Genomic DNA, 14,542 nt, shown 5'->3' on the forward strand with positions numbered 1-14,542 from the left:
TCCACCTAACCCGCACATCTTTGGACTGTGGGAGGAAACCGGAGCACCCGGAGGAAACCCACGCACACAGGGGGAGGACGTGCAGACTCCACACAGACAGTGACCTAGCCGGGAATCGAACCTGGGACCCTGGAGCTGTGAAGCATTTATGCTAACCACCATGCTACCCTGCACCATGGATCGGTGCAGACTTGATGAGCCAAACAGCCTCCTTCTGCACTGTAGGGATTCTATGATTCTATCCTGCTGATCACTACCTGCCAATCAGTAAAAGATCCATGTATTCCAACTTTTTCCTTCCTGTCTGCTGACGAGCTTTCTATCCATCTCAAGACACACCCTAATCCCATGCGCTTTAACTTTACATTTTATTCGGCTACTGAGATCTTGTCAAAAACCTTCCGAAAGTCTAAATAAACCACATCCACCAGTTCTCCCTGGTCAACTCTACTAGTTACATCTTCAAATAATTCTAGTAGATTTGTCAAGCGGATTTTCCTTTCGTAAATCCATGCTGACTTTGTCTGATTACACCACTGCTTTGCAAATGCTGTGCTATGAAATCCTTGATAATGGGCTCCAGCAACTTTCCTACTACCGATGTAAGGCTCGCTGGTCTATAGCTCCCTGTTTTCTCTCTACCTGCTTTTTTGAACAGCTATACCCAAATCTGTAGGAACCATTCCAGAGTTCAAAGAATTTTAGAAAATGACTACCAGTGGATCTATTATTTCTAGGGACACTTCCTTAAGTACACTGGGATGAACATTATCAGTCCCTGGAGATTTGTTCGCCTTCAATCCCATTAATTTCTTAAATAATATTTATTTACTAATACTAATTTCCTTCAGCTCCTCACTAAAACTTGTGTTTCTGAGAACATCTGGTACATTATTCATGTCTTCCTTTGTGAAGACAGAAGCAAAGTAAAAATTTAGTTCCTCAGCCATTTCTTTGTTCGCAGTTATGAATTCACCATTTCTGATTGTTAGGGGTCTACATTAGTTTTTATCAATCTTTTTCCATTTATATACCTATAAAAATATTTACAGTCAGTTTTGATGTTCTCCGCTAGTTTACTTTCAAATTGTATTTTCCCCTTCTTAATCATTCCCTTGTTCTGCCTTTGCTGAATTTTAAACTGTTCCCAATCCTCAGGTCTATTGCGTTTTCTAGCTAATTTGTATGCCTCTTCTTTGAATCTTATACTATTTCTAATTTCCCTTGTAAGCCATGGTTTGGCCACAGTTCCCTTTCTAATCTCTTGCCAAATAGTAATAAAGAACTTGTAGAGTTTACCTATTCATTCCTTGAATGCCTGACATTGCCTGTCTGCTGTCCTTCCTTTTAGAAATGTTTCCCAGTCCGTCATAGCCAACTCATGCCTCATACCATCATAGTGAGGTTCAGGACCCTGGTCTCATAATCACTACCTCACTATTCATCTTGAAAAATAATTCTGTCATGTTATGGTCACTCATTCCCAAGGGTTCTCTCACAACCAGATTGCCAACTAATCCTTTCTCATTGCACAACACCCAGTCCAAGATGGCCTGTTCCCTTGTTGGTTCCTCAACATACTGGTCCAGAAACTAATCCTGTGTACACTCCAGAAATTCCTCCTCTATTGTACGGTGACTAATTTGAGTCACTCAATTTATATGTAGATTAAAGTCACTCATAATCACAGATGTTCCTTCATCACATGCATCTCTGATTTCCTGTCTAAAGCTATTCCCAACATTATCACTGCAGCTACCACCCCAATGAATGTTTTTTGCTCCTTGATGTTCCTTAACTCCACTCAGAAAGATTCCACATCATCTGTACTGACATCTTTCTTCAATATTATACTAATATCTTCTTTAATTAACAATGCAACTTCAGCACCATTTCCTTTCTGTCTGTCCTTCCTGAAAACTGAGTAACCCTCAATGATTAGTTCCCATCCTTGGTCACCTTGGAGCCATGTCTCCGTAATCCCAACTATATCATTCCCCTTTACATCTATCTGCGCAACTAATTAATTCATATTTTGTTTTGAATGTTCCGCGCATTCAGTTATTAAACCTTAAGGCTAGTCCTTTTAACGTTCCTTGTCCTGTTCCTACTATTTTTTTACAGTGTTATTATCTGATACAGGCCCTTGATTTCTCTGCCTATCTTATTATTCTCCTTCCTGTCTTTTTCTCTAATTTTTGATTCCGCCTGCCATATTAATTTAAACCCTCCCCAACTACTCTAGCAAATACCCCCCAAGGCCATCAGCAGGTCATGTTCAGATGTGCAGGCCCCCCCTCCCTCCCCCCCCCCCCCCCCCCCCCCCCCCAAGATCTGGTCCCAATGCCCCATGAATCTGAAACCCTCACCCATAGAGTGAGCCATAGTGATTCCCATAATATTCAAAGGTTACCCTGTACATGTGGCCAACCTAGGCCTGGTGTCTCACAGACCTAGAGGCAAGATGCCCATCCTGAGATGCTGGAAGGTCTATTCTGCAACGATGGAAACGACAACTCTCGTATTCAGCTCCATTTCTAGGAATGGCTGTTGACTAAGAGTTCTATCTTTACCGGGTTAACCTTAGGGGTGATGGTGCAGTTTTGTTACATTGTATCTAAAGGCTGATAGGCTTTAGGGTCTGGGTTTGGCTTGGGCCTGGGCGACACGCGTACTGCTGATTACAAAGAACAAAGAACAAAGAAAAGTACAGCACAGGAACAGGCCTTACGGCCCTCCAAGCCCGTGCCGACCATGCTGCCTGACTAAACTACAATCTTCTACACTTCCTGGGTCCGTATCCCCCTTTTCCCATCCTATTCATGTATTTGTCAAGATGCCCCTTAAATGTCATTATCGTCCCTGCTTCCACCACCTCCTCCGGCAGCGAATTCCAGGCACCCACTACTCTCTGTGTAAAAAACTTGCCTCGTACATCTACTCTATACCTTGCCCCTCGCACCTTAAATCTAGCCCCCTAGTAATTGACCCCTCTACCCTGGGGAAAAGCCTCTGACTATCCACTCTGTCTATGCCCCTCATAATTTTGTAGACCTCTATCAGGTCGCCCCTCAACCTCCTTTGTTCCAGTGAGAACAAACCGAGTTTATTCAACCACTCCTCATACCTAATGCCCTCCACACCATGCAACATCCTGGTAAATCTCTTCTGCACCCTCTCTAAAGCCTCCACATCCTTCTAGTAGCGTGCCGACCAGAATTGAACACTATACTCCAAGTGTGGCCGAACTAAGGTTTGATACAGCTGCAACATGACTTGCCAATTCTTATACTCAATGCCCCGCCAATGAAGGCAAGCATGCCATATGCCTTCTTCACTACCTTCTCCACCTGTGTTGCCCCTTTCAGTGACCTGTGGACCTGTATACCTAGATCTCTCTGACTTTCAATACCCTTGAGGGTTCTACCGTTCACTGTATACTATGATATGCATATGCATAGTGATGTACATAGTTGGATATTCAACCTCCGACCAGCAGGTGGGGACAGAGCTCTACCATGTGACACCAACGATCGGGCAGTCGGTAGTAAGTCGTACTAGAGGACAGTCACATTAGTAGTAGCTCCAGGTGAATCCACTTATCATTACCGTTTGTATCATAGTTTCTTTAGTTATCATCCCACCTGTTCGTTTTGTTAATAAATTGTCATAATGAGTCAAGAACTAGGTGTTCTGTGTGCATCTTTACCATGGCCACAACACAGAACATAACACCGCTCACACCATCACTTGAGCCACGTATTCATCCAATACATCCTATTATTTCTACTCTGACTAGCAAGTGGCATTAGTACTAATCCTGAGATCACTACCTTTGATCTACTACCTACCTTCGACTTCTCAACTTTCTTCTCAACTCCCGGAATTCTGCTTTCAGGCCTCATCACCTTTTTTTCCTATATTGTTGACACCGATGTGACAGCAGCCTCCCTTTAAATAATACAGTAGTGGTTCTTGAATGTTATTTGTAGGCAGTCTGGGATGAAGCAACTGGTTTCTCATCAATGGATTTCTGCCTTGATAATTTTGCAGCTTGCATCTTGTCTGATTTTTATACTTGTATGACTTCTACCCCTTTCAGGCGGAATGTATAATAGTCAGCTGCCATGAAACTTCACATGTTACACTTCTCACCAATGCTGAAAGTTCTGGGAAATGGATGTGAGATGTTGTTGAAATATTCGGCCAAACTAGAAAGACATTTATTATTTATTGTCTGGCAATAACAACTTTGTTTATTTTACTAACCATTTATTTTTGCCAACTTCTGAGAATATACAAAGCTTTTGAAGAACCAACATTAAAAACAACTCTCGTTTAAACAAAGTAGTTCTGTGAATAAATGGTCAGAAAGTCTTGAAACATGAAACCAACCAAGCTTTATGATACAGGATACAATCAAAGGTGAGAAGAATATTGATGAGGTAAATCAGAAAATTTGGACTATTCTATAAAACAATCTGGTGCTTGAACATTAAATTAGGTAAATACAATACTCTACACTTATAATCAAGACTTTACACAGTCCCCTTCAATGTTCAGACTTCAATTCAGACTATTCCCTCACATTTTTCTACATTGGCCCTGAGTTGGTGACTCACCAATCAAACATTGTATGCACTTATGCAGGTAGTTGAAAATTTGATGAATATTTGCATTTAAAATTCAATGTACTACATCCCAGGGTACTAAATGAGATGGCGATGGAAATAATGGATGCGTTGATTGCCATCTTCCAAAATTCTATATATTCTGGCAGATTGGAAGGTGGCAAATGTAACCCAGCTATTTAAAAAAGGAAGGAGGAAGCAAACAGGGAATTACAGACCGGTTAGCCTAATGTCAGTAGTAGGGAAAATGCTAGAATCTGTTATAAAAGATGTGACAACAGGATACTTTGAAAATATTGATGGGATGAGACAAGTCAACATGGATTTATGAAAGGGAAATCCTGTATGACAAATCTACTGGAGTATTTTGAGGGTGTAATTAGTACAATAAATAAGGGTGAACCAGTGGATGTGCTGTACTTGGATTTTCAGAAAGCTTTTGATAAAGTCCCACATAAAGTTTAGTGTGCAAAATTAAAGCACACGGAATTGAGGATAATATATTGTCATTGATTGAGAATCGGTTTGCAGACAGGAATAAATGGGTCTTTTTTTGGGATCAGTTTTTGGGCCCCAGATATTCATGATATATATGATTTGGATGAGGGAATCAAAAGTAATATTTCCAAGTTTGCTGATGCCATGCAACTTGGTGGGAATGTGAAAAGTGAGGAGGATGTTAAGCGGCTTCAAGGTGATTTAGACAAGTTGAGCGAGTGGGCAAATAGTGACAGATGCAGTATAATGTGGATCAGTGTGAAGTTATCCACTTCGGACAGAGAAACACAATGGGAGAGTGTTATTTAAATGGTGATAGATGGGGAAATGTTGACATATAAAAGGAGCTGGGTGTTCTCATGCACTAATCACTGAAAGTAAGCATGCAGGTACAGAAGGCAGTTAGGAATGCAAATGGTTTGTTGCCCTTCGTTGCTAGAGGGCTTGAGTACAGGATCAAGGAAGGCTTTCTACACCTGTACAGGGCCTTGATGAGTGTGCAATTTAGGTGTCCTTATCTAAGAAATGATATACTTGCCCTGTTGGGAGTGTAGCAAAGATTCACCGGACTGATTCCTGGGATTGCAGGATTGTCACACAAGGAGAGATTGGGTCAAACGGGACTGTATTTGTTGGAATTTAGAATGAGAGGGATGTAATTGAAATGTATAAAATTCTGACAGAGCTGGAAAGACTGGATGCAGGCATGCTGTTTCATCTGTCTGTAGGTCTAGAACTAGGGTTCGCAGCCTCAGGATACAGGGTAGGTGATTTGGGACTAAGAAGAGGAAAGATTTCTTCACTCAGAGCATGGTGAACCAATGGAATTCTCTACTAAATAAGGCTGTTGAGGCCAAATCGGTGAATATATTTAAGAAGGAAATAAATAGATTTCTAGACTCTAAGGGTGTCAATGGGTATGGGGAGAGCACGGGAGTATGGCATTGAGGTAGAGAATCAGCCATGATCATATTGAATGATGCAGCAGGCTCAAAGGGCCGAATGGTCTATTCCTGCTCCTATTTTCTATGCTTTTATGCGAATGTACTACCAGCTTGGTTGCAAACAGCCAAAGATGACCATTGCTACATCTATTGTAGCTTCTATTTATCTGCAAAATTATGTTCACTGAACATATGAAAAGATAGGATGGGAGAGGACCAACGAGTATATCAAATATTCTAGCTTGGTGTAATCTCCATACAGCATCAATGCCATTTCCACACATATCTTCAATACCCACTCATACACATGCATGTACATGCAGTCCCAAAATCTCCCAGGAGATGCAAGAAATATAGAAAACATTCAGAGGCCAATTTAGGATAAAACCCTGATCTCCTGAAAACTACCAAGCAAATTGCAGGAAACCATGGTTACTGGGTGATGCAACCCCTAATGACTCACTTGTCATATCATGAACTCATTCTTTTTTTAAAAATCTTTATTGTCACAAGGAGGCTTGCATGAACACTGCAATGAAGTTTCTGTGAAAAGCCCCTAGTTGCCACATTCCTGCATCTGTTCGGGTACACTGAGGGAGAATTCAGAATGTCCAATTCACCTAACAGCACGTCTTTCGAGACTCGTGGGAGAAAACCGGAGCACCCGGAGGAAACCCACGCAGACACAGGACGAACGTGCAGACTCTGCATAGGCAGTGACCCAAGCCGGGAATCGAACAAGGGACCCTGCCGGTGTGAAGCAACAGTGCTAACCTCTGTGCTACCGTGCAGCCCGGTGTTTTCACTGGGACTTTTATTTTTTAATCCACAAAATAGAAGACTACATCTTGCTTGAGACTGTAAAACTCATATTGGTTCTGTTTGTATGCTCAAACCTGCTCACTATTGAACGTCATTATTTTTCTCAACGATCAGCTCAAGAAATCAGTCATAACCATTAGCACATTGTTCATGTCAAACGTAAAATAGAATGTAATCCGAAAACCTCAGGTTTAATCAGCAAAATAGTTTTGTAAGTAGCTGAGCACTTTAAGTGAACAACAAACACAATATCGTACCTGTCCCTCATAGTCACCCTCATCACTGTTGTCCATTCCTCCATTGAGCGCATTGCAATAATCTCAATCACTTGTCCTCTCCATGCAGAAGATAGCACAGAACACCAGGGAGAGGCAGAGAGCTGAGGTGGCCTCCAGTCCTCTCTCGCTGACTGCTGCAGAGGAGGATGTACTGGAGATAAATATAGTTCTTGATGTGCCTGACCATCAGAGATAGAGAGATAGGAGACTTTCAGCTATGTAATAACAAAAACAAATGTCACACAGTTATTTGGCATACAACACTCACTCATTATGTCATCAAACAACAAAAATAACGATCTAGTTCATGTTCACTTCAGACCTTTGAACCATGGCAGTTCTGATACACATCTTCAATCTCCCACAGGTCCATCAGGAGGAATGTGGGCACTCCTCGGAGGAGGTCACTCGCTCTGAGGGTGCATGTTACAATGACTCACACAGGGCTCACCCATCACCAGCTCAGACATATAGATGCAGATATAGCGGGATAAGTAAGATAGGTATTTGGGTTTCCTCTCGGTGACTCACTCATCACAAGAGAGCAGAGGAGCTGATGATGGAGACACAGACAGTAGCGGAGAGCCATGCTGAAGGGAGCTGGATGCTCCAAACTCTGTTGAGCTAGTCGCAGACGCTGAGCTTGGGAGTTGTCGAGGAAACGGATAATAATGGAGCAGCAACACAAAAATGCGTGAGGTTCTGTCAGCCTTTCCAGCAGCATTGTGCGTGCTTGGAGAGAGATTGGAAGAATTTATCTTAATTTGAACACCGTGGTATCACAGGTTTTGGCAGCTGCGGTTCAATTGGTAGCACTGTGTCCTCTGAGTCAGAGGATTGTGGGTTCCAGCCTCACTCCAGCAACTGAACATAAAAGTTAAGTTGAAGAATGCTGCACTGTCAGAGGTGTCATCTTTCAGATGAGATATTCAATTGAAACTTTACCTGCTCTCAGATGGATGCCAGAGATCACATGGCACATTTCCAAGAAGAATAGGGCAGTTATTCCCAGTGACCTGGCCAATATTACCCCTCAATCAATATCACATCAACAGATTATCTGGTCATTATCACATTGCTACTTGTGGACGTTTACTGTGCTCAAATTGGCTACTGGATTCCTACATTACATACATAGAAAATAGAAACAGGAGGAGGCAATTAACTCTTCAAGCCTGCTCCGCCATTCATTATGATCATGGCTGATCATCAAGTTCAATACCCTGATCCCGTCTTGTCCCCAAGCCTTTAATCCCTTTAGCCCCAAGAGCTATATCTAATTCCTTCTTGAAATTACACAATGTTTTTGCCTCAGCTACTTTTTGTGGTAGTGAATTCCATAGATTCACCACGCTCTGGGTGCAGAAATTTCTCCTCACCTCAGTCCTAAAATGTTTACCTCTTATCCTCAAACTATGACCCCTCGTTCTGGGCTCCCCACCATCGGGAACATTCTTATAGAAACGTATTAATAATAATCTTTATTATTGTCACAAGTAGGCTTACATTAACACTGCAATGAAGTTACTGTGAAAAGCCCCTAGTCGCCATGTTCGGGCACCTGTTCAGGTACACAGAGGGAGAATTCAGAATGTCCAATTCACCTAACAAGCACTTCTTTTGGGACTTGTGGGAGGAAACTGGAGCACCCGGAGGAAATCCAGCAGACACGGGGAGACTGTGCAGACTCCGTACAGTGACCCAAACCGGGAATCGATCCTGGGACCCCCGTCGCTGTGAAATAACAGTGCTAATCACTGTGCTACCATGCCGCCCATATATAACAATCCACTTGCAAAATGCTGCATTGGCTATAAAGTGCTTTGGGACATCTTGCAGTTGTGAAATTCATAACACAAATGCAAGTTTCCCTTTTGTTTTGTATGGAGCAGCAGTTCAAAGAGCGCATGCTGGCCCTCACCAATGGTCTTCACATTCAGAATGCCACCAATAGGATTGGTTAAAGCCTGAGGCCTGTAAAATTTCACGTATGTGTTGCAAAATGCCCTCCTGGTCACTGCTAGCAGGGAAGTGGTGGAGAAAGATGATGTGGAAGTGGGGGCTCTGATCAAAGTGCTTTCACTTCTCAACCACAGCACACCCCTTCCCCACCCTCCTTCAGTCAGTGCTTCACTTACAACCTCCTGGCCAAAGACTGACTCTGGCCCTGTGCAGGTGGCAGGAGGAGCAGTTTTTGGCAGGATTGCCAAAGCTCCAGAACCCAGAGGAAGTCAGCCTTCAGAACAGGGATCTGAACAGCTTGGAAAGCCGTAGGTATTATACCACATAGGAGTAGCAGGAAAAGGAAGAGTAGGTAAATTACATAATGTTAGATTGTTATATTTCTGTTTACTTTTGGAGTCAGTTGCCTCACTTGCTTATATTTCCCTGCTACCTGTTAAGTGATCTTCTCTATTGTGGTGAATATAGCTGAGCAATGGGTATCTGATAGCAAAGCTAAACAGGACTGGATTATGTTGGGAGTGGTAGGGGCTGACTGTGTTCAGCATTTGGCTGCCAGATGGGTGCACTAGTTACCTAACTAAACAGTGCTATTATGAGGCATCCTGAGGGGGTGGGGGGTGGGGGAGGGGGTGGGGGGGCGGGGGGGGGGGGCGGTTCTCACTCATGGCTAATCGCACTGTAGGCAAATGTAAAAGTTGACGGTTTGGAGGCAGCACTAATTGCCAACTTTCAATCCACTCACTCTTTCCATTTAACATTCCCACCTTATATTTCTGGGAAACAGATTCCACAACTCTTATATAATCTTTGGGAGAAAACTCAATAAATGAATAATGAGAGGTGGGATGATAGCACCCAGTGGGGCACTGAAGCAAACATCAAAAGGCAGCTTAAATGCCAGCTCCTGTGGGTGATGATGAACTCCTGCCTCTGTGGTGCTCACAGGTGATGGAAAGCCTTAACTGTGATGGTGGACAAGATGTGCTCCTTCTCCAGGGCCACCTGGCTCTGATAGTGGCCGCAGTAACGGGCTAGAGACCCTCTTGACCGGCCGCTGCCTGGACCTGTTGATGCCAACCTTAGCCAAACTCGGGAGCAGGCTGAGGAGGAGGACCCCAGCAACTCTTGCATGGGGAACATCTGTTTGTGGAAAGATTCCCTTCAGGGGAGTGCAATTGAGAATGACTCTTCCTCCACATGTGTTAGCTGGCTATATCGCTGAGCTCCAGTGGTGACAGGCTGGAAATGCTCATGAGGACATTGGTAATGAAGAGGTTCAGAGCCTCCAGCATGAACCTGCGATGAGAAGGACCCTTGAGAATATATGGTTGAGGGAGGGGGGCGGGGGGTTGGGTTCACTGAAAAGGAGCCCACAAAATATGTGAACACACTCACCTTCCCTGCCTCAGTACAGATCACAATAACATGGCATGGATTATCACTGTGATGAATGGAGTAAGGTGCATACATTGTTTAGGTGCCAGTGAAGTATGTTAGTATGGTCAGTGAAGTATTTTAGATAATAATGCAAATCCGATAGAATTTTGATCGTGTATATAAGAGCAGCGGGCAGACGTATTGAAGGAGAGAGGAATGAGCCGGGGCGACGCCCCTCTCCCCGCCTCCCCTGTAATCCAGAGCCGTTTCTCGCTGGCGTCTGCCACCAATCCAGCTCTACTGTAACCAAGGCACCGGGACTGGGTGCTATCTGTCCAGCTCGTAAACCAAAGCAAAAAGAAGTCAGGGGTGGCGGGGGTTCTTGTTCCAGCGACTGGTTCAGAACTTGACAGGAAGCAGGCGACACACGGAGTACTCGCCCCACCTCCTCTCCCCACCGTGGAAGGAGCAGTGAGTGTCAGGGCGCCTTTATTTTATTGTCAATTCGCTCGGGGGCGATGCCAGCTCTGGCTGCATAAACAGAGCTGTGGGGGAAGAGAAATGTCCGCTTTGTCTCCCCGGAAGGGTAGCTGCGCCCACAGCCAGTGCCCCCCTCAGTGAGAAAGGACCCAGTCTGTCAGATAGATGGTTCACAGCAACATGTCCAAAACGCAGGAGATTCGCATGGGAATCCTGGAAAATCCAAACATGCAGGTAACTGGGAGTTTGTCATGTAAATGAAAGCAATGTATTGCAGTGATTGTGTCTGTGTCTATATATTTGTGTGTGTGTGTATACATTTATATGTACGTTTGTTCACATACCTTAATGTATGTAGATACACATTTATCTACCATCTTGTGAGATTTGCTTAATAAAAGGATAGTTTGTTGAAAGCTCTCCCCTGCCGATGTTATTATCTCCGTACTTCCTTCGTAAGGTGGACTAACTGCACCTGGCTAGTTCAAGCAGAGCCTGGAGTCTCTTTGAAGTTGCGACTATTAGATAATAAAAATCAGCTAGCTGTCAGCGACTGTTGCGACTCAAGGGCATTCAGATTGAATGAGAAGGTAAACTGAAGCGAACTTGGGCAGCACCGCAGCAGAAAGTTAGATATGTTTTGACTGCCGGTTACCTGGTCTGCACTAGGATATCATGACTTTTAATATTATGTATTTCAACTTTGCACCAACATATCTAATTGTACACGTTGGCTATAATCCACTTTAAATTCTTCCAATTCCATATCTGAGTTTCAGCTCAGTGAGAAAGCTGATTTCAATTAGCTTTTCAAATGGATTATAATTAGTTAAAACGCTTGCGAAAAAAATACGAGTTTTTCAATATAAAATATTTGGACGGCGGTGTCATCATGTTAAATATTTCATTTATAAGGCAGCAGAGAAAGTATTGTTTTTAATATCTAGTGTCTTACAACAATAACGCATATTAGCGCTGGGGTGCATGTTGTTTCATAAAGAGCGCACTGATATCCTGAGCAAAGTGTTTAAGCAGCATTTGTTGGTAAAAGTGTGATACAATATTGTTCACGTTGCGTCCTTTTGAACAAAGAATGGCTTGTGGCTGACCCCCCCCCCCCCCCCCCCAGGTGAAAGAGAAGTTTATCAGGGGCGTTTTCATGAAGGTAGCAGCCCTTCGACTTAATTTCACGATGAAGGAAGCTGCCTTCCATCGCCCACCACGTTTCATAAGAGTAGCTGACCGTGTATCCGGACCCAAATTGTAAAGCAATGCATTAAACGATTGAGACTGAGACTGCTGATGCCCAAAAAGCAACCGCGGGGGGGGGGGGGGGGGGGGTCATTTTGAGACTTCAACAGATGAATGAGTGATTTAAAACCAAACATTTAAAAACATGTTTGTGCATGGAGTGTTTTATTTTTTTTTATAAAGTTACAATCATATACCTGTTTAAACGAATAGGGGATTTTCACAGTATCTTCATTGCAGTGTTAATGTAAGCCTACTTGTGACAATAATAAAGATTATTATTATTAATACGTTTTACACCTTCTTTGGGTTAGCCAATTAATTTTGCAAAATGGCTAATTCTCAGTAAGGCAAGCTACATGAGCATCCAGCACCAAGTGGATCATTTGTCAAATTAATATTATATCATGCCCCTTGATTTTAGATTCAGGTCGAATTGAGTGAGAATTTATCATTGGAACATTTTCTCAAAGATGTATTTCTGATTTCTTTATTAAACAAACAGAATTTTGCATGAATTGCTTAATTTCATGTTATTAAATGATTGCTGATTTTGGTGTTTTTTGAGTTTTAATGTTGTCATATTAGACTAATAATAAGGGTATCTCTGCAGGTTTAAATGTTAAGAGTGCGCAGCCAATTCTAGGAAAGATGGTCTTTTGTTTTGTTTCTTGGAGTCAGAGTTATAAGACCATATGACCATAAGACATAGGAGCAGAATTAGGCCACGAGGCTCATCGAGTCTGTCCAGCCATTCAATCATGGCTGATATTTTTCTCATTTCTATTCTCCTGCCTTCTCCCCACAACCCCTGATCCCCTTATTAATCAAGAACCTATCTATCTCTGTCTTAAAGACACTCAGTGATTTGGCCTCCACAGCACTCTGTGGCAGAGTTCCACAGATTCACCACCCTCTGGCTGAAGAAATTCCTCCTCCTTTCTGTTTTAAAGGATCGCCCCTTTAGTCTGAGATTGTGCCCTCTGCTTCTAGTTTTTCCTACAAGTGGAAACATCGTCTGCACATCCACTCTATCCAGGCCTCGCAGTATCCTAGTAAATTTCAATAAGATCCCTCCTCATCCTTCTAAACTCTAGCGAGTACAGACCCAGAGTCCTTAATTGTTCCTCATACGACAAGCTCTTCATTCCAGGGGTCATACAGCATAGAAAGGGGTCATCCGGCACATTGAATCCTATTGTTTTTAATTTTAATTTTTGGGCTGAGTATTGAGGTTGACTTCCTGAAGATGATCTTGTATTATTCTCTCTTCAAGTTTTCAGGAAGAGGTGCAATAAGGAAAAACAGATTTAAAGGATCTGACGGTAGTACCTCATCAGATACCACCTCGAACAGCTATGTGAGACAGGTAAGGTGCAGGTTAAATATTATAACTTCTTTCTGTGCTTTTGGACAAATAATACAATATCAATAATCAAACCATGCCAGTATATGTTTAAGGCTTATGGCTGTGCTCCTTGCACATAACTGATCTGCCTGTGGAGATTTCATCATTCACATCCATACAGTGTTCTAATAATAATACAGTTAAATAATCTACTTGTAGGTGCCATGATCACTGTTTGCTCTTTTCAAACTACCTAATTCATATTTTCTGTGATTAAAATCAATAGAAAAGACTGAATATTACTCAATACCTTGATTTGCAGAAATAACCTTTCCTGGTCTACTGTATTCTGAAATCACTAGGGCTTGAGATATGATGGCAATTTGAGCTTGAACCCTTCAATCAGCACTGGAATCAGAAGGCATGCTTACAGAGTCTTGTATTTGTTTCATGTTATTGCTGTTAGTGAACACTAAAGAAAATCCCAAATCCATCTGTTTGTATTTAAGTATAAGTATCCTTCAGTCCATTGGCTACAGACCTGCTTCAATGTTTATATGAAAGTCGTTTTACATCATTCAAAGTTCTTTCTAATGTCGTGTTCTTAATCTGTACATTGTGGGAGTAGTGGCTATATAATATGAACCCCTTACAAATCCCATCAGAGCAAATTCTTTAATTATGGATGTGCTATAAAATAATTATTTATTGTACTGTTCTTTCAGTCATAGAATTTTTACATAGAATTTACAGTGCAGAAGGAGGCCATTCGGCCCATCGAGTCTGCACCGGCTCTTGTAAAGAGCACCCTACCCCTATCCAAGGGCAACATCTCCACCCTATCCCCATTACCCAGTAACCCCACCCAACACTAAGGGCAATTTTGGACACTAAGGGCAATTTATCATGGCCAATCCACCTAACCCGCACATCTTTGGACTGTGGGAG

At 42.6% G+C, this 14,542-nt stretch overlaps 1 protein-coding gene across 2 annotated transcripts in view; it reads left to right on the plus strand.

Moving 5' to 3' along the window:
- Positions 1 to 10,792: 10,792 nt before the first annotated feature.
- LOC119966423 (voltage-dependent L-type calcium channel subunit beta-2-like) overlaps positions 10,793 to 14,542 on the plus strand; it is a 461,782-nt gene continuing 458,032 nt past the window's right edge. The window contains exons 1-2 of one of the 2 annotated variants that reach the window (XM_038798048.1): positions 10,793 to 11,229; positions 13,523 to 13,615. In XM_038798048.1, the coding sequence (XP_038653976.1) occupies positions 11,161 to 11,229; positions 13,523 to 13,615 (162 nt within the window). In that variant the 5' untranslated portion in view covers positions 10,793 to 11,160. The remainder of the gene's footprint in view (positions 11,230 to 13,522; positions 13,616 to 14,542) is intronic. The other variant, XM_038798052.1, reaches the window with a different exon arrangement.

Source organism: Scyliorhinus canicula, chromosome 5 (assembly GCF_902713615.1).
Source record: "Scyliorhinus canicula chromosome 5, sScyCan1.1, whole genome shotgun sequence".
Lineage (NCBI taxonomy): Eukaryota > Metazoa > Chordata > Chondrichthyes > Carcharhiniformes > Scyliorhinidae > Scyliorhinus > Scyliorhinus canicula.